Genomic DNA, 27,435 nt, shown 5'->3' with positions numbered 1-27,435 from the left:
TATGTAAAGTGGTATTAATAGCTTAATATAAATCTAAAAAAGACCCATTCTGCATTTGGTTATATCTAGTATATTTTATTGCTATATGATCATTTTGATGCACGGCTTTTGCTTTAAGCAGTATCACTACGCTCCGGTATTTTAAGATTTAATTATGTAAGAGACGAGAGTACTCCACCTCTGTTAAGCTTACAAAAGAGTGACTGATTCAAATAATTTACTTCATTTTCATTTAAAAGATTTACCTCGTCTTCACATCGTTCAACCTGTGGTCTGCTATAAAGCTCCGCACCAAGCACCGAAACACGGAGTCATCAGAATATTCATTTATTAGTGGAGCTTCTTTTGTAGTGGGATATTCCCTATTTTTTCATATAAAATGAAATAACAAATTACAGAACACAAAAAACAATGTAACAAAACAAAACCAGTGTTTCATTAACCGGTTACATTTGTTAACAACCATTGCTCACAAAAAAAACGCACAAAACGCAAAACTTTGTCAGATAAAGACTTAAAACATATGAGCCAAACCATGATGCAACTTAAGTGATTTTTATTTGCCTAAAGCAGACGTGCTTTAGTAGTGCGGGACGGGAGGCCTTAATGCTAAACGAGCACATCCCAGTCAGTGATGTACCTCAACTACAGGAAAATCTGCCAAAACGACTAAAAACTTGTTACAACCTTTCCTAAGACTTTATATGTGATCTTCATTTCCAAAAGCCATCAATCAAAGTGAGAGGAATCCAATTTTAATGTTGCTGCAATGCGTTTCTTGGATTTAATTTATCAATTAGGCCGTTGAAATTTCACAGTAAGCAAATGACCAGAATCTCACAACTCCTGTGATCTTCTCCAGGTCCCGTGCAGTAAAGACCTCGATGACCGTACCCGCTTACTTCTGACATTCGGTCCGGCTCCACGTCCGTCCTGGGCAGTGAGGTGCAGCGGACGCAGGACGTGGCAGTGAGCCGCTTTGTGACGGCTTATTGATAGAAGATGAGAAACGCGCGTCTCCACGGAGCTGTTCATCTACTGTGTTCGGATGTTCATGCAAACCGGCTTTGGGCCCCTAATTCAGCAGCGAGGAGCACATTTTACAGATGAGTCAGTTCCTCAGGAGGCGACACAGGTAGAGTCGTTCCAGGGCATAAAAGGCTTTAATTGAAAAAGGTATTTTAAGTTACGTCGCTGTCCTTTGATGGACTTCTGGAGGGGAACGAATGCGACCGCTAAATGGAGCATCAAAGCTAAAAAAGCCACGGATTCAAACGGCATGAGAGTAAACGTTGTTGTTCTGTTTCTGGATCCGTTAGCTGCACTGTGAGATGTTTAAGCTCATTTGCGGTGCTCGTGTTCATCATCGTTCCTGTGTGTTTGTGTGGCGTGACAGAATGCAAAGGCTGCATCCCGACTACCATCCATAATTCAGACAAAGACGAGCGCCGTGTTTAATTCATCACCAGCTATAGGACATGAAGAGCAACAGTTGCGTGAGCGGACTCGTGAGGTTTCTTTAAGAGTGCTTAAAGAAACGGAACTGACCTCCTATGAATGGATCAATATTCAAACTTGCTAAAAGATGTATTGACCCGACGTTTAGATTGACCACTTCTCACCTGCTTTACTCTGATGTCGCCCGTGTCTCAGGCTCTTTTGCCTCATTTCTTTCTCCTAGAATACACTCTAAAGGTGTGCGTGTGCTCTGATGAATGATTCAGACATCTGTCAGACCCCCGGGGGGGACGGAGGAGGGGGGGCGGGACCTCTGAGGCATCTTGTCGCCGTGTCAGGGGGTAATGAGTTGAGATGGGTTGTTACCAAATGCTCGACGGAGCAAAACAAAGCCATATGTTTTCTGTCTAAAGGTGCCTCCTCCCGGACCCTCCTGGTGGGGGGGGGGGGTCTGTGTCGCTTTGCGTTTGTCTCTCTGGCTTCTTGAGCGACGTCGAGCCAAAACGCCGCGCGTGCGGCGGTAAAGGAATGGCGGTCGCCGCCCCGCTGCGCTCGGGGCGGAGTAGCTGAGCATCGTAACACATTCTAGGGAGGTTTACGCCAATGCAGCGGCTGCTTTCAGTGCAATAGAAGTATGACAAGTTGCCCGACAGGGAGTGCATCCAGAAGGCGTATGATTGAAATGTGAAGCGAACAAGGGAGCAGGAGGAATGAAAGAAAGAGGTGGGGGGGGGGGAAACAAGGGCCGGATGCTGTCTACTTCTCTCCTTATCCCTTTGTGGTTTTCCCTTTAAGAGTTTTCCTCTGAACCAGCAAGAACCGTTGCCACTGAAAGCCTGGATTGTGAGTGCGCACATTAGTCTTAATCCATCCCGTTAATAGAGCCTGTAAATCAAGCATAATGCACTGAGAATAAGCGCTCGCTCTTTGACAAATGGCCTCAATTTCAATTAATAGGACCATTTAGGCAAAGAGGGGCAGGCCAGTGGGCACGTTCACATAACGGCACAGAGCAAAGAGCCAGCTACCCCCCCCCCCCCCGGACACGCACACCTCATCTGTCGTTCAACACTACACGCACAGCACAACAGCACACTCTATGATCAGTGCGAGAGGATCCCAGCTGATGCTGCCGCCGGCGTAATTGTGATAAACGGCGGCCTTGTGCCGCACTGTGAAGCAAAGGGCTCGCTTTTTGGAGATTGAATACGTGGGGGGGGGGGGGGGCGCTACTTCACTTCACCAGCTCCGGTATGGGATAAAAATGTGAAATTTTCTCTCACAGCAAACGGATTGACTTTGATGTAGTTTAAAAACCCCAGAGGCGGTTGTTTGACCCCGTAGCCTCGGGTGATTGGGGCCGACTCCTGCCTGCCAGTGCACTCCGTCCCGGAGGTGCAGCGCACGGGATAACTTCAGTCTACACGTGGCACACGTCCAGGCGCCACGTTCGCCGCGTGGCTCCGTGAGGGAAAAAGGCACTTGACTGCGATCTACATCCTCTACACCTGCTGCTCTGCTCCGTGATCCCAACAACAACAACAACAACAACAACAGCAACAACAACACCACACGTTAACATCCGTAATGGTAATAAAAAGGTGATGAAAGGTCCCCTCCATCGTTCAACGGGATCAAAGAGGGAACTTTCATCTGCAGTGAAAAGGTGGATTTCGGGTTAGAAAGGCAGCTCGGCAGTTTTTGTTTTTCTTTTCGTTTCCTTTGAGACGAGTACAGACGACATCGAAACATGACAGAAAAAGTGACCGAATTACCTAAACCGCTGTTCTATCTTTTTAAATAAAAACAGCTGTACTGTCGTGTACAACAGGATTAAGATAATGCATAAGGCTCATCTTTAAGCTCCACCATTGGAGTATCTTATTTATGGAAACGGCGTCTTTCATAGATAGTTGGCATCTTGGGTTGAACACATTCTGTTGTGTTCGAATCGCTGTAGGAGGGTTTTAAAAGCAAAAGCGTAAGTGGTCCCAAAATAAAAGTGACTGTAAGGTTTGCGTCTCTGAAAAGCTGCTGTTCACATTCTGCATCTAAATCCAATAAGATGCGACATAATACCAAGTGATTTCAGAGATTCACTTTTCCCTCCAGGTAACTAAGTTGAATCAGCCGGTTTGGCTTCTTGGTTTGAGTTGTGCTGCCCGGTGTCGTCGTCGGGAGCCTCCAGAGGGTTGCAAGATAAACCTGCGAGTTCATGAGAGCAATATGGAGATAGAATATGGGGAGGAAACATCTGCCACACGTTTTTATTTTGTTCTTATATTTGGCTTTTTATTGTGGAAAAACTGGACATGTACTCCTTCAGAGCTGTATAATATATTTAAATAAGGAACATCAAAGAAGGGAACATCACTTTAGATCGTGAATGGACTTTGATTTAAAGCGCTGCAGACCTAAAAGATTTGGATCCAATTGGTTCGACTCAAAATTGAAATTCTGGAGCACCGTGAGGAGAGTGTGAGTTCTACAGGCAGACAGCTTTTGAATCCCTGTACGGGCAAAATAAATCATCACTCCTTTTGTATTAATCTTGTCTCTGTAAAGTGATGGAGGAAAAAACAAATCCTACATTAAAGGTCACAATCTGTGTTTGTCATCTAATGGCAGAAAATCTCTCATTGATCAGATGGATATTGAGTAGCAATCTGTGGCAGTTTGGGCGTCTGTGCGAGATGAAAAGAAGGGAGACGCTACTGGACGTCCAAATAATAAATAAATATGTTTTCAGTGTTTTAAAAAAAAATAAAAAAATGCGAAAGTTACTCCCGGCACAACAAAATGTGCGGAACTCCCTCGCTGTTATCTGTCGATGCGACGCCGCCTCCGCTGGTCTGAGTCTCCAGCGCGGCCGTGGTCACGCGTCTCCGCCGACTCTCTACAGTTCGTGGGAGATGAAAGAAGGTGCCAAGGGCGTCTCTGGGGGCTCCAGGCTGACGTGGGAGAGAGTGTGGCTGTGTGAGCGAGACAGCGTGTGATAGTGCAAGGGGGGCGGAGCTGTCCCCCGTGCCGCCTCCCCCTGCTCCTCCGCCTGGCTCGGCGGCGTCGAGTCTGGCGGTTCCGCCGCCGCCAGAGTCTCGGCCCCCGCGGCGCCGCGCTCGCTCTGCCTGTGCCTCTCCCAGGCTGAGCTCAGCTTCACCGCCAGAGCCAGAAGGTTCTTCCCCAGGAACACGGTGGAGACACGGGGGTCCCTGAACCACAGCATGCCCGTGCCCCTCAGGATCAGGGTGAGGATGTTGATGGCCACCAAGCTGAGCCAGGGGTACAGAGCCTCCTTCCGGGGCCCGCGTTGCCCCGGCAGGCCGGTGGCCCCCAGCTCTGTGAGGGCCACGCAGGGCAGCAGCAGCAGGAGGGCGTAGCAGTAAAAGAAGACCAGGCCCTCGGCCCAGATGGGCAGCTTCTGCTCCACGGCCACTGCGCTTCCCGCCGCGGCCGCCGCCGCCCCGCCTTGGGCTTCCCACAGCCCCGCCTGCAGGTCCAGCACATCCAGCAGGTCCACCACCACCCACAGGAGCCGGCCCCGCACCTCCTGCTTCCTGCGCTGCGGCGTCATGTGGTCCGCCCCCGTCAGGATAAGGAACAGGGAGGGCAGGCAGATGGACAGCAGCAGCGTCAGGGTCTTCCTGGCCAGCGGGTCGGGCGGCCGGCGCTCCTGCCTGTAGTTATGGCAGACGAAGAAGAGCTTGAGCTGCAGCAGGGACAGGAACAGGAACCACAGGGCGTTGGCGAAGCCCCGGCGGGGCGAGCGGGCCTCCGACACCACGCCGGCCGACACGAAGCGCAGCGCGAGCAGGAAGCCGGCGTCGCCCAGCAACACGGTGGCGCACTGCCACGCGCTGGGCCCCGCGGGGCCGCGAGCCCCCAGCATGCTCTGCTCCAGCAGGTAGAGGTCCACCACCGCCATCGTGCTCACCGTGACCAGGGTTGATACGCACACCTGGGGCGTGGGCACCATGCCTGGAAAGAGACACGCAGAGAAGCACGGTGGGAAATCGGTTGCTGCAGAGAGACTCCGGACCTGCTCGTTTCCCCCCCCCCCCTCGCGCTAATTCAAACCCGAATGCAAAGAAGTTTGTCGCTGGTTGCCGCGGTTAAAGACGCCGGCTGCCCGGTGAGCGCCCTTCATCTTCGCCCGGCTGCTCCGGCTGAGGAGCCGGGCACCGCGTGTTCCCGCGGCTTCCTGAAGTAAATAGTGTTCGTTCGTAGCTGTGCTTCTTTCTGATACTCTGACTTCCCCCCCCCTGAGGTCCCTGCTGAATTACTGTTGCTTCTGCCCCCTTTTTGTATTCTTCTTATACATTATTAATTAATTGTGTTCAAGGGCGCTGCTAGGTGCGCCGTTGAAGCGCTTCCCTTCCCTCTGTAGTCTGCCGTGTTTATTCTCCTACTGTGCAGCAATCTTTAATCCCTGGACCCCGCCCCCCCCCCCCTCATTTCAGATGAATATTGATAACTTGCTATTTGTTTGGGGATATGTTGTGTTTGCGTACATCTGAGCGAGTGCACACAGGCGATGGTAATTCGGCAGAACATGAGGGTCCGTTTCTTTCCGTTTGCAGCTCATATCTCAGCCACGGACCACATGAGCCTCGTTATTGATATAACGTGAGAAATGATCATTGACTTTACGGCGTAATCGACCCAACGTCTCTTTATCGTATTTGGCTGAAAAGCAAACCACGGACCGTCTTTATCTGCTCGGCGCCACTCAGGGGTGTCAACCCTTCAACTGGATCGATGCCATTATAATACAAAATCATTACCGGCTCAGATGTGTTCGTAATGGCAACAATTCAGCGTGATTGAGCGGGAGATTGTTCGCCGCCTCGCGAGAGAAGGCGGCCAGTGAAAAGTGAGCATTGATAGCTGGCCGACGGAAGACGCATCGCTTCCGCGGCTGTGAGACTAAGAGGAGCTCAGCCGTCTCCTCGGCGCCGCTTGAATCATTTGAAGAGCGGCTGAGGAACTCCACCGGGTTAAAAGAAAAAGATGCAGTTTGAGGTTTTGTGCGTCTGTGCGTGTCTGGGGAAGGAGAGCGAGCATATGACCGCATGTGAAAGATTAATAGGCCTCTTGGCTGTCTACATGCCTAATAAAGTGTTACTGTGTGATCATTATAGTTCATAAATAAGCTCTGGGTGAGAGAGCGGTGAAAAGGATGAAGTGGAAGATTCAAATGCGGAAAGAAAATGACTTCCTCCCCCACTTATATGGAGACGAGCCGTTCCTGCGCCGGCACGGCCTAAATTAATCGAAGTATATTCATCACGGGGGCTATTGAAATGTCACAGACACTGGAGTTTGCTCTGAAAAACGATGAATCTAAGAGCTGAGGGGAGAAACAACCTCGACTGATTACGGCGCTCTGAGGCCTGGTGGGAGGACAGGAGTGGATCACGCCAGCGCCTGTGATGCCCGATTGTCTGTGGAGCCTTTTGTCTCCCCGCTTACTGCAACCTGATTACCAATCCCCCAACAGTGAGCGGATCGAGCCAAGCCACAGATTGAGAGGGTATTGGAATTCAAATTTGTTTTTTTTCTGTTGTGCAAACCTAATCTGCAGGGATTGGCGGGCGCGGTAGAGTGCGGGCGGACGGGGGGGGAGGGGGCAGAAGTTTACAGCTACTGTTGCGGGGGCCTTTTTCTCCACGTTGCGCCTCTTGTTTGTTCCACCCGAGCCTGAAGTTTCACCCTGCAAGTCTCCCTGTCAGCCCGTGTTTGTGCTGTGACTATCTGTCAAGTCCCTGTAATTTATTCTGCCACGAGCGGAGCGGGATGACAGCCCGTGTGTCCACTACGCTCAACAATAACGACCCCATCCATCATTCCTGCCTGTCGGGGGGAATGACACCGCCGATGACGAGGTGAGACGAAATATCAGGCCGTGAGCGCGGGTAACGGCACGTAACAGTGAGCAGGTGAAAGGCTCAGTTTTGTATGGAAGATTGCCGCTAGTCGTCAAAAACAGAAAAAGCTCTCTCATCTCTGCAGCACACACTGACAGAGATAAACCTACCAGTGGATTTGACACATCATTTAAAAAAAAAGAAAATCAATATTGGGTGATTTCCAAGTGGCCAGAAATCCATGTAGAGCAAAGATTAATTTGCCTTTACACCCACAGTTTATCTCCATAAACAGCCCTCGTAAAAAAAAAAAACCCAAATCCCATCAAAGCCCAGCGGCTCTAGAAGTTATCACAGGTGCCTCCAGAGCCCCAAGGGCATCAGGGCAGCATCCCTGCCATTGTGTGCAAAGTAATTCATTAATAGAGAGCCGGGCCGCGTGATGATGCGCTGATGAATAAATCCCTCCAGACCTCGCGACCGGAAACACATCTGTTGATTTGTGAGGTACTCGCCTCGCCTCGGGGGCTTTATTGTTTCTATCACATTAGTTTTTTCTCGAAGGAAAAAAAAAAAAAAAAAAGACTATTACGAACTACCCCCCCACCACCCCACACCCCCACCGGCAGTTTTAACAATCTCTCTGAAGCCGCTTCTGTGCAACACCTGTTTCATAACTGCCCCATTAAACAGCAGGTGTAGCGCCGCCGCGCGCAAAGTGAAGCCGTAGTTACCCGAACCATTCGTCTTGCACCTGGGCTCGGTTCCTCCCGGCGTGACGAGCTCGCTCCTCCGAGTGGGGCCGCAGCCGCTGGCCGAATAAAGTCTCTTTTATGGTCGCCGACGAGCCGCGCGCGCCGATAAAGTCCCTCCTCCCGGGGCCGCGCGTGCCGGCGGCTCTCCTCGCGGCCGCCAACAGTTGAAAGCCGTCGCCGCACCGCGCAGACGAGTTTGTGAGGAAGAACAACAAAAAATTAAAAATTTCCTCTCTAGATTTCTCCCTCCATGCAGAAATGCCGACGTCTCCGTGGTTATGGCAGAGGCTCGATGTGAATCTGTCACCTCCTGCAGTGGGAGGGAGGGGGGAGTAGAAAAGGGGGGAGGGGGGGGGGGGTGCGGAGAGGAGCTCTGTCGTTTTCGCTTTATCTTTTGATACTGCTGCGGGAGCAGAGAGATCCGTGCTGCCGCCGCTCTCCCCGGTCGGACTCCGGCGGGAGAGGGAGAGGGAGGGAGAGAGGGAGACAGAGAGAGGGGGCGGGAGACACAGAGGGTGAGCGAGGGAGTCCGGGTCGTGGTGTTAATTTGTAAGCAGGTTACGTGCTCCCCCCTCCAGACCTCCCACCTCCTCCTCCTCCTCTCCACAAGCAGCTGTGGAAATGGAGCTGGAAGATGCTATGAATATTTGAGAGCGCCCCCCCCCCCTCCTCCCCCTTCCTTCCCTCCCTCCTCCCCCCCCACTCCCAGTCCCGTGCACTCATTGCTTATGGTAATCGCCATGATGCCAGTCGCAGGGGGACGGTCGAGGTCTTCTTCTGCTTCTCGAGAGCAGGAGCAGAAGACCTTTATTTACTCCTCGGGGGCGGAGGAAGTGGAGCGGGAGATGCAGACGGAGCCCACGGGGGCAGATGTTACAACTTTAATTAGTCCTCTGTACTTACTGTCGTAGGCACACAAGGAAGCGGCCCCTCTGTTGTAGATTAACTCATTACGGGCGGCTTACCGCCGCGTTTAGAGGGATCGGGAGTTTCGGAGATTAGGCTTTTCGGAAAACACTGTTTGAAGGAGAGCCGGCTGCTTTCCTTCGTTCCGGAATTTAATTTTGGCTCCTTTTGTCGGCCACAGATTTGATTTTCAAGGAATTTCGTGGCGTCACCTCCCGCGTTAAGGTCCTGGTCCTTCAAGTGTATCTGAAGGATTCCTGTCTGCGCCTTTTTAGCTCCAGACCTCAACTCGCTGGTTTTCTGAGGCTCTTTGTGTGCCGGGTTCATTTGGGAGTGAGAGGTTTAATCAGACTGCTAGGAACGGGGATGGAGAGTCATCCTTCTTGTCAGATTCAGCTCTGCGCTCCGCTGGCTTCCAAGAGAAGAGAGATTTTCCATTTTCTCTCACTTTAGTGTTTTTTTTTCCTTTCATTTTTTTCTTCCTCTTTTTGTTCTTCTTGTTGTCTCGCCCCCCACCCACCCCCCCTCAAACCGTCCTTCTGCTATCCCTCCTCTTTTGTCTCTTCTTCCTCCGTGGGTGTGGTTGAAGGTCACCCTGCACACCGACTCTCTTTCGGAGACGGAAGGAGAGCGAAGCAGGAAGAGAGCGAAAGGCGGTCGGGTCGTCCGCAGTATTCGGTGTGGTCGTCACTTTCAGCCTGGACGGGATCGGAAGGTCACCGACTGTCCGGGAACGCTGAAGGCGTCAACACTGAGTCAAGCTCCACGGCAGGCCTCCACTAACATGGAGGACTGGAGTCCCTTGACCTCCCTCCTCTTGGCCGAGCGTGTTGCATTCATTAATAGAGCCCTGATTTTGGGCAGCAAAAAGAAAAACGTGATGCAGCGGAAATGGATTTATTGACCTCTTCTTCCTGGGGACGCTGTGAGACCACCTGTCCGAGCAGCAAAGGGGTTCCGTTCATGCACGCAGAAGTCCTCCCAGACACCTGTGAACACTCTTTGAAGTGTAGCGTCTCAGTTCCCCGTCCGAATAACACATCTTACCGTGCAAAAATTCCATCGGTAGTTGCGGCTGCCTCGCTTCATTCCACCGCCCCCCCGACTCCCTTTTCTCTCCCCTTGTCTCCCCGCCACTCGTCAGAGTCTCGCATATTTCCGGACATCTCCAGTGCGGAGCCTCGGCCGCCTGCAGTCACGGCTCCGGTGTTTCTGCTGCAGCCTCCACACGTGATTAATCATCCGAAGTGGCAAAACGCACAACGCTGTGGAGACCGTGAGGGGGGGGACGTAATGGAGTTGAAAATGGGATGTTTTGTCGTGATGCAATCCATTTTGTTTCGGCCCGTCGCTCGCTTCTTTTCACCGGGGCCCTCAAAAAAAACAAAAAAAACAGCTATTTTACTCTCCTTCTCGTGGCGGTGAAGAAAAAGTCAAGGCTGCCTCTTTTATTTCAGAGCAGAGAACATCGCTTCTTAGAAGTTTTGTTTTCGCCGCGATGATGATGAGGAGCCGGGATTCGGTGCGCTCGGCGGGATCGGCCCTCACGCTCGTGTGAGCAGCGCTCCTCTTTTGGTGCAGTGCTGAGCACAGTTCACTGGCGCCTCGGGGGAGAAAATAAGTTTTCATTTTCCACTTTTAAAACTAATCCAGCGGTTGCGCGGCGAGGAAATCGAGTAAAACGCATGTCCAGTGTCCCATTTATTCCATGCTGTTTACATCGGTGTGTGTGTGTGTGCGTGCTGGACCAAATCCGGCCCGCCGTTCTGCCTCCTGGTTTCCCCCGAAGGGCCCAACGCGACACCCAATCAGCCGCATGGCGCTGCGACGGGGTCGAATGTCATAAACCGCCAACAGCGAAGCAGATTAAATGAACACGGTAATGAAGGTAATGGATGGGAGTGTTGCACACTGAAGGCTTTAATTAACCCCGTCTCCCACCAGCCGCTCACCACTGCAACACCTTCGCCACCTTATCGCGGCCCCTCTGCACGATTTATCAGGTGGCCTCGTGTGCCAGGGGCAATTAATCCTGCCTCTTGGCCCGAGGCCTCGTCCCCGCCTCTTTGTCCATTATCTCCTTGTTTGCCACGCTTCCACAAGCACAATACTTCCCTTGACCCACTCGCCCTCCCGCTCTGTATCCCCCTCCGTTCGCCTCCCATTTCTTTTTCTTTTTTTTAAGCTCTCACGCGGAGGAACGCCGGCGACGCCGGCAGCTCAGCCGGCACACAGACGCACGCTTGAACCGATAGTCTCGTCAAATGAGGCCAAAGTTATTCATACGTGAGCATCCAGCCGCTCACCCATATTGATGAGGACGTCCCGTGGCTTCCGCTGGGCTCGGCCTCCTCCCCCGTCGCTCACTCCGGTTACGCGGATCCCTTCGCGCTGTTCAAACGTTGAACAATCGGTGGCCACATTCGGACACCTTTAGCACACCTCAGCCGTGCCCCCCCCCCCTTTGTCATTCCTGTGTCTCCTCCCCCTCCCCATCCCGCCGCGCCATGCAGGGCCACGTCTTGTTAAAAAGAGTTAGTGAAGCTGAAAGGCCAATCACATTAACGCGAAGGAGTGTCAGAAAAGACTGCGGTGGAAGGGTCGACTCAAAAGGGACACTTCCCCGATTTTTAATTGCAAATGTCTAATTGCTCATAATTATAAGTAATAAGGCTCCGCCGCGCTGATCCGGAATGGATCGCAGAGCAATTACTCACCGCCGTCGCTGCTGCGTTTGATGGTCGAGACAAATATATTCGCAGATTAGCGCTTAATCTCAGAACGTCTTTGAGGACGCTCGGCCCGAATGTGCTCGCCAGCCGCCCGGCCGCCCAAGGCCCCGCCTCCGCAGACGGGCCGCAGCCATCTTATACTGGAGAGCGCCCGGCTCTAATCAGTCATGGTGGAGGAGGGAGGATTTTATCCCGCAGCTCGGACTCGAGGATGATTAGATGCTCGGATGCAGCGAGCGGGGATACCAATTTGGCCGTTGCTTGAATGTTGCCGTTCCAGTTCTCTCTCTCTTTCTCTTAAATGTCGAAGGGGCCGACCTTGAACCTCCCGTTCTTGGCGCACCAGCCCCTCCGACACAGTTAAAGACTGATTACCGACATGATTCAATCCCAATAATTGCTGCAGCTAAACTATTACATATCCAGTGGCCAAAGTAAAGCGTCCTCACGCCGCCGCATTCATAGGACGAGACGACTCGTCTTGATTAAAATGCGATTACGCGTCTCCGGTGCAAAGCTTCATCGTGTGCAGAGCCGCGGGCCGACTGTCCGCTATCCCGCTGTGGTGCCCCGTCCTCTTATTTGCCACTCTTAAGGCCTCTTTTTAAATATTTGTCCAAGCTGCGTTTGCTCAGTGCGGGATATCTGGTCGGGGTGAAGCCTTTTGAGCAGTCGCTCCCCCGTCTGCGTAATGTCTCCGTGCCTAAGCGCACTTTAGAAGCATCACACATTATCTCCGGCTGATCGGGGAGGATCTTTCGTGACATCGTGTGTCATGAAAAAAGGGGCCACCTGAGTCGGTGGGAGAGCTCATTATCCGCATAGGGGGGCTAAACAGGAGGGAAGGAATGGGAGCTGAACGTGTGATGCAGAGCCCCCCAGGGAGGGGGGGGTGGTTGCTTCAGCTAATACGCAACCTCGCAGCCACCAAACTAATCCATATTTAATCACACTCCTTCGGTGCTCCCCCTCCATTTGTGTACCTTGGCCATATTTGTTTTTATGGTTGGCGGAGGGAGGGAAGGGCCCGGGTAGGAGGCAGTGAGGTTGAGATGGGATTACTATTAATAGGCAGGGGGGGGGGCAGGTGGAGCCCAGCGAGGGCTTCCACGACGCCGCTGCATTTCATTTCATTAGCAGCGTATTGTAATTCAAACGGCAGCCATCAGCCCCAAAACAATCGCCCGCCTCAACTCGTGTGAAGTGTTGAAATTTCAATCGCCGTTGTTTTCATTGTGTGAGCGGATGCATGGAAGCGCCGGTGGGTAACGGACTAAATGGAGTGACGGGGGGGGGGTTGCGTAGATCCAGCGGCTGATTAACATTCATCAGGTGCTTTTGAAGCCTTTAGTGGAAATGATGTTCAGAGAAGTTTCTGCTCCGTTAAGTTCAAATAAATGTCTTCCCCGTGCTGTCATTGGAAAATGTCTCGGGACGCCTGACTTTTCATCTGAAGCTTTATTTGAATCTGAGGGCTGTGCTCTGCTGTCACGAAGCAAAGCTTCTGACTCCATTAAGCTGACTTTTAAAAAAAAGAAAAAGAAGCCTTTTCTCTTCCAATCATTTTTTGAAATGAACATTTCAATCAGTGTGTGCTGCCCCTGGGAAGGATGGCGTGTGCAGGTCAGTATATATTCCAGCCCTAATAATCAGATCCCTCGTGAGACTTTGCCTCTGAATTCAGCTGCAAAGAAGAATGGTGCAAAGGAGCCGCGTTGGCCGAGTGTTGACTTAATGTCACACATCCATTTCGCTTTCGCTCCGGTTGGCCTTGCAGGAGCTGGAGAATGGGAGGCTCATCCATCACCGGGCGTCTCCGGCTCTGGGCACCAACATGCATTCAGTCATAGCCGGAGTGACGGCCCCACTGACTCACGGACACTTGAGTGGAACAGCAGAGAGGCTGCAGACACACACACACACACACACACAAATGGATGCATCTCTGTGGGAATATAACAGGAATAACAAGAATGTATAGTGTGAAGATTTTTCCATCCAAGTGTTACCACACACACACACACACACACACACACACACACACACACACACACACACACTCGTCAGATACAGACACTAGGAACCCTGAACCACTCGTGTGGGTAAATACAATCGGAGCTCTGCGAGGTGATTGATTGACAGACGGCAGCTCGGTGTGACACGAGTGACGCTCCGCTGGATGTCTGCAGGCTACGATTTCTCATGAATTTTAAAGTTTTTTTTATCGTTTTCTCCTTCTCGTTTTCTCTTCTCGTCCAGAGAGGAATCCCCATCGGGCAGTTCTGCAAGGACTTCAATGAGAAAACAAAGGAGCTGAAGGAGGGCATCCCTGTCCCGATCAAGATCCACGTCAAGGTGCGTCTCTAACCGCTGCCTGACCCTTCGCACTCGGCCCGCCTGCCTCCCTCCCGCCGCTGTGGTCTTTTCCGAACAGCCGCGTCACGTCGCTGGAGTACTTCCATTATTCATACTCTGCCACTGAAGTAATCCTTCCCATTTGCATTCACTAATGAAGCAATGCCCGGAGGAACTCTGAGTCAAGAAGTATTAAGTGCATGCACGGGATGAGAGTTACTCACAAGAAGATAGTTTAGAATTCATTTTTCTCAACCTCGTATTGTTTGAATTCTCCTCCTCCTCCTCCTGCTCCTGCTCCTCTCTGCGTGTTGTTTCAAATTGGGAGCTTGCGTCCTTTCGGCTGAATAATTGTGTGTCGTAATGAGGCTTGTGATGGAAGGAGGGGAAGCCTAATCCCTTTCAAGGCGTGAATGTACTCTGCAATATGCAGCAACAGCTCCGCCATCACAAACGGGGCCTCGCCGCCGCTCGTCGTCGCCACCTGCTGGTTACCTCTGTTGGTTCTGTGCACAATGAAAAGAATGGTATATTTATATGGAATGCCGTTTTAGTCAAAATTAAATAAATGAATAAATATGTAAATACATGAAATATGCATTTGAAATACATCATGAAATAAATAAATAGGCAATAAACACATAAATATTAAATACATTTAATTATTTCATGGTACTTTTATTTCATAATGCCACTTTTCATTTCATGGTACTTTTATTTCATAATGCCACTTTTCATTTCATGGTACTTTTATTTCATAATGCCACTTTTTATTTCATGGTACTTTTATTTCATTCGTTTTTCATTTCCAGAGACTTATTTCATAATGGCGTTTTACATTTCACGTTGTTATTTGCAAATCAGGGGGCGTGGCTACATCTAACATTCAGAACAGACAACAGAGCCGTGTGCAAAAGAAGGCTGGGTAAGGGACGTGTTGATATAATGGAAGACATCGGTGGGCTCTGAGGTAGCATGCTAGCATTAGCAGATCAAATCGATCAACATGGGTTTTCTGCAGATACGATTTTGACACATATTGAGGTTTTTTTGGAAATTCTAGGGCGGATAAGTGCTCTTCAAGATGTATACATAGTCGACAAAGTTTTAAATTGTTTAAGACTGATTGAGCACCGCGTGCGTGTGGACGAGGTCCAAGTTGAAGAAGTCAACATTAGCGCCCGCCTCTGGATATTGCTGGCGACAATCTGGCTAACTTTGTGTTGTCCGGTCTATCAACCCGAGAAATCCAATATCCAGGAATATCCAGAGGCAGGCGTCCAGGATCTGTGCTTGTAGTACCAGCGCTAATCTCACGTCCCTTAGCCAGCCTTCTTTTGCACACGGCTCTGTTGTCTGTTCTGAATGTTAGATGTAGCCATGCCCCCTGATTTGCATATAAGAACGTGAAATGAAAAACGGCATTATGAAATAAAAGACTGGAAATGAAAAGTGGCATTATGAAATAAAAGTACCATGAAATGAAAAGTGGCATTATGAAATAAAAGTACCATGAAATAATTAAATGTATTCAATATTTATGTATTTATTGCCTCATTTATTTATTTATTTCATGATGTATTTCAAATGCATATTTCATATATTTACGTATTTAATAATAATAATAATTTAATTTTGACTAAAATTCCATTCCATATTTTTAATGTGCTTGTGCAAAGCCCTCGAGGGTTGTTGAAAGCAGATCCTTTGCTGCTCTTAATCTTACTTTAAAGGAACAATTTGACATTTTGGGAAAGTCACTTCCTTGCTGAGAGTTAGATGATGAGGATTGATACCGCTTTGTGTGTGTGTGTCGAGCAGCTTGAGTCGGGAGGCAATTAGCTCAACATAAAGACTTGAAACGGGGGGGGCGGCTAACCTGACGAGAGTAAAATAATCTTCATTATTTAACATGATGTATTTTGTGGTCCAGAACAGAGAGGCTAAGTTAGTTGTTGAAATAAGGAGCTTTAAACCGTAAAGTTCTTTTGTTTTACATTACTTGCGCGTCTCTCAGTCTTTGTTTTCCTCATCGGGCCCTTCAGAAGGAGCTCAGCGGGTTAATGTTTGTTTCATCACGGAGGAAACAACCGCGACTCATCGGACCTTTGCAAACAAAATCTTTCCTGCTTCCCGTGGAAAGGTCACTGCTGTTCTATAACATACGGCTGATGACAAATCACCGGACTGTGCCGTCTTCTCAGCTCAGCCAACAGTTTACTAGCCTGCAATTGTTTTGTTATTTTTTTTCATAACAGGGGATCCAAAGTAAACTTTCCTCGGATGATTTATCGGTTGTTTCTGGTCTTCCACGAGAAAGTCGCGAGGAGAGGAAAGAGGTCGGAGTAGAAGGAACTGCGGAGGTTGTTTTCGTTTTAGCCTGGAGGGGAGGGTGGAAGGGTGGAAGGGTGGAAGGGCGAGTGAGCAGATGGCCTCCTTCAGCTCATTAGATGTGTTCGCTTTCACCTCTTTAATGCACATTTCCAAATTGAGCAAAAATACCGTAAGTGGAAGCGCCACAAATCCAACAGAACCTGGAAATATCGCAAAAAAGATTCAACGCTTCGCTGAGGTGGAAAAGTTGTATCATTTAAAGCGCAATTTCAACAAAGTGATCTGAAAAACCAACCTGTTGATGACGACCATGAAGCATGTGACTCAAACAGTTTGCATCACACGATGGGTTGTTTCTCTTAGATGTTGTATTGCTGCAGAAAACAAAGCTCAGTGGCAAACGGAAGTTAAAGATACTTTGTTCAAGATATTCTACCCGAATGCACACTCAGAACTCACTACGTAAGCCGATAGACGACCTACACCAGGGTCACTAACGGCGAAATGATGGATTACCCTTTTTGTTCAGAAGTGGAAACCAACTTATAAATACGCGTTGTTGTGGTTATTCGTTTTATTCCCAGCATTATTTGCAATGATCAGTAATTAAGGAGCGACTCAAGGTTCCTGAAGGAAAATACAGAAGCACTAATTAATCTGACAGGATGAAAGAAAAAGCAGTAACCGCTAATTCACACGGAGCTCCACCACTGGAGGCTGGAACCTCTAATGAAGACCAGCGAGCTGCGATGCGAGCAGCTCCCTCCAGCTTTAATCATACAGCCTGAATTATCAAAGGCTCCTTAACTTTCTGCAGTTTAACAAAGCAACGTGCTTTGAATTTTTGGCGGGGCTTTTATCGTCTCGTGAAAGTGTCTCCAAACTATTTTTGACATTTCACCTGTGAATACAAAAGGATTGAAATCCAGTGTTTCCCCAGAGGACGGCCGACGAGATATATGTTTAAAGGCTTTTAAAATTCAACCTTGTTTAGTTATTGGCCTCAGACTTAAAGAGGAAGTATTTCTCCTGTCTATATTGTGCTCCTGGCCGCGTGCCGACATGCATTACAGCAGCCTCTAGCCACAGCAACCAGTAATCGGCCCCTTTCATGCTCCCAGCAAGCATAACAGCTTGATCCTTCTGCCTCCTCAGCCCGACCGGACATACGACCTGAAGATCGGCCAGCCCACCGTGTCCTACTTCCTCAAGCAGGCGGCGGGCCTCGCCAAAGGGGCCACCAAGACCGGTGAGTTGTGCTGCTGCACACTTACCTATGCACACGCACACACACACCACCTATTTTGCACCGAACCTTTTGGTACGTTTATTACATGACCGTGTCTTCTTGTATTCACGGTCTGAAATATTGTGTGTTTGTGTGTGTGTGTGTGTGTGTGTGTGTGTTTGCAGGCCATGAGACCGCGGGGATGGTGTCCGTGCGGGCCGTGTATGAGATTGCTCAGGTGAAAGCTACGGACGAGTGCTTCAAAATGAGGAACGCCTCCCTGGAAACCGTCGTCAAGAGCATCGTCGGCTCGGCGCGTTCGCTCGGCATCCAGGTCGTCAACGAGTGAGTCCCGGTTCTGTGCTCGGTGCACTTTTTTACATTTTCACAGCATTGGGCCTCAACTACAGCGAACCGGTGGGCGTTCAAGCAATGCAGTCAGAGGCCGCTCCAGTCCTGCACTAGTTGGTAGATGAACAAGGACGCACAAAGGAGCATCAAGCCACATTTGATTTATTTTTTTTCCAGCTGTGGCCTGTAGACGTTGTTATGCCTCCTAACGACCACCAGAGGTCACCCTCAGTGGACACAATAACATGAACACCTGCGGTTCAGGACCTCGTTAAATGTATTTCAAAAAGCCCTGCAGCAGAATTACATTTCAGTCTCGTCATCTGTTCATGTTCGTACTCCCGTTATTGGTCCCTTTCATGTAAAAAAAATAATTAGTAGATGGTACAACATCTATATGAATCAATGAACCCGTAAAAAATGGTGTCTATTTGTGTTAATTCGTCACAGTTTAAATGTGTTGCATTGTAGAGGATACTAAAATCTTTACGCAGTACTGATGCTATAAACTTCACTTGCTTTTGTATCAGAATACGTTTTTTACTTTTATGTACTACGTGCACAGCATGAGCTGTTTCAGTTCACTTATTGTACATTTCCCAGAATCCTTCTCTCCCTCTTCCTTTAAACACAAGTCTCGAGGCTGCAGTGCGTTTTTCTTTGTTGAAAGTACTTTTGTTTGCAGAATGCATCCAAAGAAAGATGTCTAGAGAGTTTGAAGATAGAAATGTACACTATTTCTCCCTCTATATCTCACCGCCTTTCTTCCTTCCTCCTCTTCAGTCTCTCAGCCGATGAGTACAAACTCTTCATGGAGCAGAGAGAGGAGAAGTTGAAAGCTGAAGCAGCAGCTGAAGCCGCTGCAGCCGAAGCTCCGCCAGGAAAAAAGAAATGAAGATCTGCAACATTTTTATTATTCTCCCCCCATTCCTGTTTGTATTGCGTCTGTATGTGACCTTCTTTCACACACAAACTGTTCATGTCAGTTAATAAACGTAGTTGTTATGTGACCTATTGTTTTCTGTCCTTATTATATATTATATTTCTTTACAGATAATTAGTTTATATGTTGGCAACAAAAGCATCCGCTCATTTATTACCGCAAGCGTTCGATTTCCTCCGAGCCGAAGCTATTGAAGAGTAATTTTGCATTCTTGGAAAAGATAGTTTCTCTTTGATGTTGTTATCTATTATTAAAACTTGTTGAGGCGGTTTGGCTTCTTGTCAGGTTGTGCAGATGGTTACTTGTACATTTCACTTTGGCACACCTCAATCTGTCATCTGAAGTGATCGGATGAATTATTTCAGAGATCATTCGGGCGAGACGATTGACCACAATGTCCGAGATCAATGTATAGTAGTTTAACTACTGCTGATTTTTCACAGAGTCACAGATTTGACCGAAAAATACTGACTGAATGTAGTCATCCACTTAATTTAATTTCTATTTCCTAAATTACAAACCCTGTCATCATCTTGGACATCCGACTAGTTTGTGTTTTCCTGCATTTGCAAAATATTATCTGTCTTAATGGACTCTGACTGCTGTAATTCATTACACTTGTAATGTTATTTGTTCCAGGGAGCGGTCCACATGGACCCTTCCCCTGCCCTTTTTCATCACATGGCCTCCTGCATGTTCCACACAACGCTCCTCTCCGTTGCAACACTTGTCTGTGCCATAAGATGGCGTCAGTCAGCCGAGCAGCTCCTCCTCTGCTGCTCCTCTTCACTCCATCAAAGACCCAGCAGCAGCAGCAGCAGCAGCTAGTGATGGAACAAAATGTTTGCCTTTCAGAAAGCCAGTATAGCGTGTGGAGCTTTTCCTCAGTGCAGCTCATGAATTCTATATCGTGTGACGGGTGATGAGATCGTTCATGATGAACCGTGTTATCCAAGACTCTTTATTGTTTGCCCCTCTCCATCCCGTGGCGACAGAGCATCAGTCAGTCCCTTATCCCACTTTACTGTACCTCTAATTTTAGCCTCCTCTTGCTCCTTCCTTGTCCTCCCTCCCCTCAGTGATCCTTTTGAATGGAGGCTGAGAATAGCTGGGAGGCTGTTTCAGTCAGAGCTCTCGAACAGGAATGCCTATATATGGAGTCCTAGACCACGCAGAGCGCTGATAGTCGCAGGTACATCGAGTGAATGTGGGCTACTGTGATTTGTAAAGGGGGAGTCGTGTGTGTGTATGTGCGTGTGCATCATCATCATCATAAGTGGGAGGGCAACTGTATGTAGGGCTTTTGCGCACGCAAAATCCTCGATGCCAAGGGTGTGCGTCAGTCTGAGTCAGAAAGCGCCTCATGCCGTCTCGTCATGTGTGTGCGTCAGTGCTGTTGCTGAGCGAAACTCGCTCCGGGGGAAGAAACGGAGGAGAGTCTATGGGAGGGAGGAAGAGAGGCAGGGACGGCGCTGTGATGACGACTATGACGATGAGGCTGACGGAGGAACAGGGGGCTTGACGACACGAATGCATCAGCCGCATTAAGTGCACTTTTATTATAAATGCATTTGTATGACAATCAAATACACTTATAAGCAACACAATAGAACACTGGTCCACAATGTCCATTCTGCAGTAAGTAAGACGCTCAGAATATATTCAATCTTATGCAATAAAAATCTCTTTCTTATATGTATACAAGCCAATGACGGTTTCATACAAATGTACAAATGTGTATAACCTTTCTGAAAAGAACATACGCCTACATCCATAGACATAATGCATATGTAATAACATTGTTTTAGCACACGTACAATATAGTCATTTTACACTTGTATATTAACTTAGCCTTGAATAGCTAGAACGTAGGAATCAATCCTTTACTTGACCGTAGACAACTCTACGTGAGCACGTCGACACCATGGGAATAGTACCATTCTCAACCCGTGTCGCTCGGTGACTGAATAGAAATAGCACCCCATCCCCATTTTCATTTTTTAAAACAAAACTTTTGTATTCTTACCCCTCTAAAAAAAGAAGAATCGCTCATTCACATAGTCAATTGTGCCTCGCTGCACCGCACTCCAGTGGAGCGGCGATGTAAACGTCCGTGTTGAACGGACGTGGTCAGAGTTCAGAGTTCAGCAGGTCGGGGGCCGTTTTCGGGCACGCAGGAGCCGCTATAAGCTGCCAGCATTGCAAATATTGATGCTGCAACGATATCCAGCCGACGGCCCCTCAGGCCAGCAGGGACCCGAAGAGCCCACATTCAGAGTCTAATGTCCAGTACGGCGTTTGCAGTGTGATTGTGGCAGGATCAGAGCTTCCCAACATGCAGAAAATGTCCCGTACGGTGTTACATGTCGTAAAGAGACGGACACCATCGACGTCGTTGAGCTCGTCACATGCCAGGATGTCTTCACTTGTTTTCCTTTTTGCTTGCACATCACATTGATACACAACATTTTAGATGGAGATATAAATATGAAATGTTAAAAGGTTCAAAGCCGCAAACTCAGAGCTCAAAGTATCTGGTTTGATTTACTTTTTAGTTTTGATGTTGCCTGGTAGGCTGTCAAAGTGCTATCAAATCAGAGCTGTATTGACTCTGAAGACCGGGTAGGAGAGTTCTCAGGAAGAACGAGTTATGATTTACTGATAGTGGTCATCCTAAGGATGGAAACAATTTGTAAACATTTGACTTCATTTGAGGTTTGGGTTTGCGTTGCTTCATGTCAGACAAAAGTCCAGTGCAATCTCTCATATTAAATAGCAAGAAATGGTCTCTTTTTTTTCTTTTCTTTTTTGTTCACAATTGATTTTTCACTACAAGTGAATACAAATGCGCATCTGGAAGTTTAACAGCGCTTACAAGTTCAGAGAAGGTTCCCTGTTTGATCATATCTGAAGCTTGTGTTACAGAGAAGCCGAGAGACACCACATGGACTCAGAACCCAGTCAGTTGTGAGTCCATGTGCTTGAATCATGTAAATGTTGCACTAGTGGTGTTTGATAGTATACAGATTAATGACTGAACAAAAATATAAAGCCAATCTTTGTTCTGAGGAGATGTAGGAGTTAAAGTCCTTAAGTTGTATATACATTATGTATATTTATACACTTAGTCATTTTTTACTTTTCAGTAAAAGGGGCTCCACAAAATATGACAATATGCCATACTTAATGAAGTAAGTCACAGACTTATTTTAGAACGGAGGAACACTTCCACTCCCATCTGAAAGACACAAAAAGGGAAAAAGGACGTTAGTGGTGTATTTTCAGAAACAGTTTTTTTTTTTCTGATTCGAAAAAGAGACCGAGACAGCTGCTTACCTTTGTGGAAGCACTGTGATGATGGATGACATTGGAGTTGATACAACTCAGGTTGTTGCCCTAAGTCAGGGGCGATCGAGGCACCTGCCCCAAACATGGGTTCCAGCACAGCCAGTTCCTCCAGGAGGGACTGATTGCGAGACACAGCAGGAGAGGGCGAGGCGATGGAAGCGGAGGTGGCTGGTCTGGGGGAGGCGGTGAGTAGGAGGGGAGGGGAAGCTGGGATGGAGGAGCATGAGGACACAGGAGATGACACCACCTCGATCTCCATTGCCTCCTCCGCTAGGCCCTCTCCTCCCGCCGACGCCTCGGCTGCCGGCGTCGCCCCGCACCCGGCCGTGGGGTTAAACTGCGCCGACTGGACGCTACAGAAGCGGCCCGCTCCCTCAAACTGGGAGGGTTGGTGCCAGCACACCGGGGTCTGAAGAGAGATCGGGCTGGAGAGGTCGGGCATTGGGGAGGTGGAGGGGGATGGGGGGGAGAGGCCGGGGGACTGGGGAGGAATAAAGTTGTCCTGGAGGAGGTTTTCCAGGATGCTCTCTTCAAACAGAGAGTCATCATCATCGAGGAACATGGGGAAGTCCAGACCTCTCCATGCTTTAATGGGATAAAACTCCCTAAGCGTGTGGACGGAATCGCCATCAGCGGTTTCTGTGGCAGGAGACAGAAAGGGGGAGGGAGGGGAGGATGAAGGCGACATGGAGGGGGGAGAGAGTTTGGACAAGAGCGGATCCAGGTAGAACCCCTCTGCGAGGGAGCTGATGTGCTGAGCCAGGAGGGAGATCTCTGCTCTTTCCTTCTCCCTCTCCAGGGAGAAGAAGGAGAGGCAGGGCTGTTTACCGGGTGATGCCTCGGGGGTGAGAAGGCCTTCTGGGGGACACTGCAGGGGCCCGAGTGGCACATCTACATACAGCGGACCCCGAACCTCGGGCAGGGTCATCACTGTGCAGTCGCCGTCTCCGGGGCTGTCGGGCGTTGGGGGCAGCTTCTCGTAAAGGCCGCCGCTGCCGTGCTCGCCAGAGAAGAGGAAGTCAGTGGACGGAGTAGCTAGCTTGAGGGCGAGCTTGGTGGACGTGGTGTTGGGAGGGGGGCTGGAGGCGGTGGTTGGTGGGGCTGAGGTGGAACTTGAAGGGGCCACCGTGGTGGTGGAGGTGGCTGTTGCGGCAGGGGGAGGTGGAGTGGTGGTGCCGGCGGGGTCGAAGCTAAAGAGCGGTTCACCGAATGGGAAACTAGACCCGGCAATATGGGGCGTGTAGGGTGGCGTGCACACAAACTCTTTGGTCTGCTGCGCTTGCGAGGTGGGGATAGGGGGAAGAGGCAGGGGGAGGGAGGGAAGTGGGGGGTCCAGCTGGAAGGATGGCGGCAGGAGGATGTTCTGGGTTAAAAAGTCCAAGTCTGCTACTGTTTCGACGGTGACTGGAGTGGGGGAGGAGGCTGCTGAGGGGCTTTCAGCGGGGTGCTGCTGGAAGAAGCCTTCTTCCTCCATGGAGGAGATACTGGAACGAGGGTCACCCTCCACCTGCATGGCCTCGGCAGCGGAGCTCCCGGGTTCGTCGGAGGAGCCCACGCTGCAGCCAGCTGTGCTGAAGTCGAAGGACTGGGCCGACAGGCCGCTGCTGCCCGGGGTGAAGACCTGGTCTGGACTGGACAGGGTGTCTGGAGACTGGAGGCCCAGGCCCTCCTGCTGGGAGGCACCTGCACTCAGAACCAGGGTCAGCTGGGTCTGCTCGGTGCTGAGCTGCTGACGCACTGACCAGGCCTCAGTCTCACTAAGAGAGAGAGGAGAAGAAGAAACGGAGGAAGAACAGTGAGTAACGGTTGTATTTTTACTTGTTTTCATCTGTGTTTTGTCTCGTTATATAAACGGTGTGTCGTTGAAAGAGAGGCGGTAAATACCTGATGATGTAGTTGTTGCTGCTGATGGGGATTTCTCCGGGTTGCAGCTGAAGCACCATGTAAAGCCAAACCCACGACTGGTCCTGGGTTTGCACACGCACCACCATTTCAGCTCTGCCCTCCCCGCCTTCTCTCACTGTAGAACAACAGTCACAGAACCAGTTGGCATCGGATTGTAATCCTATTAATCATCGTAGGGTTTTTCCACTGCGTGGATGTGCCAGTGGGCACCATGTGTGTGTAATTGTGTGGGCAGGGGTGTTTGTAGAGTACACTTACATAGGCTGCGGTGCTGAGCGGAGGCATGTGACAGATCCTGTGGGTGGAGGAGGCTGTACCAGGAGCAAGATCGTAAAGCTGTCACATCAAAGCCGAGATAGGCGCTCACGCTGTAGGAGAGAGTGGGTGGCGATGTGTTAGGGGGACTTTTATTTAAACGTATCATCAACATTTAATGTACCAGTAAATATTAAAGCAACAGGTGGAGGCGAGGGTCTGTTTCTCTTGTGGGCTCACCTGTCCTGGGCGGCCTGCAGCCTCATGTCCCGGCCGTGCTGGGAGTGGAAGCAGGCCAGGAACAGGTTGGTCTCCGCCAGGGGAGGGGCGGAGGTCGACTCCGCCTCTTCCCCGGGGCTGGAGCGGGACGGGTGGGGCTCCAGAGGGGAGCAGAAACACACCCAGGCGGTGTTGGATGTCCAGTAGGACCCGCTGGCGGGGGAGGCGGAGAGGGGAGAGAGGCAGCGAGCTCGGATCAGAACCGTTTTGTTCCCAGCACTCTGCCTCCGCACGGACTTGGAGGTGTTGAAACGGCAGCGGAAAAGGCGATCTGTGGAGGAGAAGATGAGCGGTTCATTTAAAAAAACATATATAATATATATACATAAATCAGTCTGCATTAGGTGGGGAAAAGAGATTCCAACTCGTGCATGTAATGTTTGTCTCACCCATCTCAAGTGATGAGGACGTTGACAGGTTGCTCCTCATGACAAAGTGGTCTGAGGCGTCGATGATATCATACACGCTGTCCCCCTGTGCCACGAGATCCACCTGAAGAAGAAAAAACACCCCATTACAAACAGAAACGTAATTCACGAAACCCAAGGGAGAGCTTGGATACATATTCATACTACACCACAAGAGGAATGGGGTTGCATGTAGACTCACCATGGAGTGTCCGAGGTGCTCGGAGACGCTGTCCGACAGGTACAGCAGCTTCCCTTCCCCAGTCAGCAGCATCAGGAACCCCGGCAGCGCCTGCATCAACTCCGACAGTTCTCGGAAAGACAGGATGCTCGCCCTCTCCTCGGGACCAGCCTCCGCTTCTGCAGACGTGTGGAAAGGCACGGAGCAGAAACGCGTTACCCAACACGTTGAGAATAAACGCAACGTGTATGATCCCCGCAATGTGGAGACGTCGGCCGCAGTGTGCTTCAGCACCGCGGACAGCGGCGCGGCTCTGTTATTTATGGCGCTACGGTAGTTCAGCACCACGGACAGCGAGACACTATTTAAATCGCGTTAGAGCGTCCATGACAATGATGAGCCGCGGCTCTGCGGTTTATTCAGAAAATTAGCCTTATGTCGAGTCAATTGGCTGCTGTGTCACTGAAACACTTGTTGATTCCGCCGCTGTGAGGGATTGCGGGCGTTCAATGCAGCACCGTCACCAACAGGTCTTTTTTTTTTTTATTCAGAGTAAATTGATTCTTACCTGGACTGAAGAAGACGGATTTCCTGGTGTACATGCAGGCAAGTGACATGATGTGCAGGTATGAGAGCCGCGCTTTATCTGCATCGGAAATGGGCAACAAGTCCTTCAGGTTCCGGATCTCGGCGTTGATCTGGTCCCGTCGAGCCTTGGATGCTCCTTTGGTTGAGCGGTACATCGTGGCGGGTTGTTCGCGGTGAACTGTCGAAATTCCTCCAGGTGTAAGTTGGAGAGTCGAGGGTTGTTTTGTCAAACGCGGCGCCTCGGCTGGACTCGGCGCGTCCTGGTCTCCGAAATGATTCAGGAGATCGGTGGTGGCAGTGGCAAAGCTGGTGAGGTGTGTTATTGGACTTTCATCTCAGCTCGTTTTTTTTTTCCAGAGAAAGGTATAAAAACCTTCTCTCGTGCCGTCTCAAGTCGGCTTCAGTTCCGCCACAGCGTCCAGCTCGGATGCTGGAGGTCTGTGGTAGCCGTCTCTCGCACTGAAGTCCGGAACCCGTAAATCTGGTTGAGGGACTCTGCTCGCGGGGCACTTATATAGCTCGGGACTCCACCGGAGCAGGGGGGCTCCCAGCGCATCGACACCGACGTAAAACCGAGGGAGGCGGGGTGGTGGGGTGCAGAGGAGAAGAAGGAGGGGGCCGAGGGGGGCGGTAGATACGTCTCGTATCGGTGTAAGCATTGGTGGAGGGCTCCCCCTCCCTCTCCAGTGCCCTCTCCACTCGGTGACTCTCCATCGACGTCAGCTCTTCCTTCTACTCGGTGATGACGTCGGGATGAAATCGGGAGCTCCGGCGACGCATAAAGCCCGATTTGGACAAAACCGAGTAAGGGGCGGGGCGAGCGTAAAACGTAGACGGAGTCACCGGACTGCGTTGTATTGGGGGAGGAGGGGAGCCAGAGAAGGAGGAGGAGAGGGGGGGGGGGGGGGGGGGGGGAGAGACTGCGTTGCATACGAACGAGGTCTGTTTATGTCTGGCACGCCACCCGTTGCGGCCCGTTTGCCCGGGAGCCACGTCGGCGGACAGGTGCGTGTCAGGTGCGAGTCTGTCGTTTCACTTCGACCACATTTACCGTCACCATTTAAAGGCACGGTGGATTGATGACGCAGATGGACGTGGACGCTGAGGCTGTTTCTCCGTCGCCTTTTTGTGAATGGAGATCCTCTGGCGAGCAGCTGGAAACAGCGACATACGCGCAAACACACACACGTATTTTGATTTTCTACTGTAGATTAATGCTGTGGATGTTTAGTACCGTTACTAGATTTAAAATATATATATTTTTCCTCCAATAGCCACTGAAATGCTGAATGTTTTTTTTTAATTGGTGTTCTGTATAATACACGTCGGAGATCTTTTTAAATGAACTAAAGGCTTTCAGATTCGGATATAAAAGGCGTGAATGATCCAACAGCACGTTGACTCCCTTCGGTGCTGCGCCTTTATAACAACATGGACGATATGGAACATGCAGAGCATCAGCAGCCATATGCTGAATGAAACCACACGCACACACACACACACACACACACACACACACACACACACACACACACACACACACCGA

At 50.0% G+C, this 27,435-nt stretch overlaps 3 protein-coding genes across 6 annotated transcripts in view; 1 reads left to right on the top strand and 2 right to left on the bottom strand.

Annotated features, from left to right (window-relative positions):
• mrpl11 (mitochondrial ribosomal protein L11) overlaps positions 1–18,993 on the top strand; it is a 29,702-nt gene extending 10,709 nt beyond the window's left edge. For all 3 annotated transcript variants that reach the window (XM_040174719.2, XM_078100589.1, XM_040174718.2), the window contains exons 3-6: positions 13,975–14,070; positions 17,560–17,653; positions 17,818–17,977; positions 18,767–18,993. In XM_040174719.2, the coding sequence (XP_040030653.1) occupies positions 13,975–14,070; positions 17,560–17,653; positions 17,818–17,977; positions 18,767–18,878 (462 nt within the window). In that variant the 3' untranslated portion in view covers positions 18,879–18,993. The remainder of the gene's footprint in view (positions 1–13,974; positions 14,071–17,559; positions 17,654–17,817; positions 17,978–18,766) is intronic.
• On the bottom strand, positions 3,723–9,013 carry tmem265 (transmembrane protein 265). 2 transcript variants are annotated; one of them, XM_078100587.1, is made up of 2 exons: positions 8,057–9,013; positions 3,723–5,433 (listed from the first exon to the last, which is right to left on the bottom strand). In XM_078100587.1, the coding sequence occupies exon 2, from the start codon at positions 5,429–5,431 to the stop codon at positions 4,355–4,357; it is 1,077 nt and encodes a 358-aa protein (XP_077956713.1). In that variant the 5' UTR covers positions 5,432–5,433; positions 8,057–9,013; the 3' UTR covers positions 3,723–4,354. The 2 variants fall into 2 exon arrangements, with proteins under 2 accessions (XP_077956713.1, XP_077956714.1); XM_078100588.1 differs by having other exon boundaries at positions 8,063–8,531.
• Positions 18,994–21,714: 2,721 nt separating the features above from the next.
• On the bottom strand, positions 21,715–26,376 carry npas4a (neuronal PAS domain protein 4a). The gene is made up of 8 exons (XM_040175074.2): positions 25,870–26,376; positions 25,323–25,480; positions 25,103–25,205; positions 24,675–24,984; positions 24,438–24,547; positions 24,159–24,294; positions 22,263–24,031; positions 21,715–22,164 (listed from the first exon to the last, which is right to left on the bottom strand). Exons 1-8 carry the CDS (start codon positions 26,042–26,044, stop codon positions 22,136–22,138), a joined length of 2,790 nt encoding a protein of 929 aa, XP_040031008.2. The 5' UTR covers positions 26,045–26,376; the 3' UTR covers positions 21,715–22,135.
• Positions 26,377–27,435: the final 1,059 nt, after the last annotated feature.

Source organism: Gasterosteus aculeatus, chromosome 4, assembly GCF_964276395.1.
Source record: "Gasterosteus aculeatus chromosome 4, fGasAcu3.hap1.1, whole genome shotgun sequence".
Lineage (NCBI taxonomy): Eukaryota > Metazoa > Chordata > Actinopteri > Perciformes > Gasterosteidae > Gasterosteus > Gasterosteus aculeatus.
This window is presented reverse-complemented; position numbering and strand designations above follow the sequence as displayed.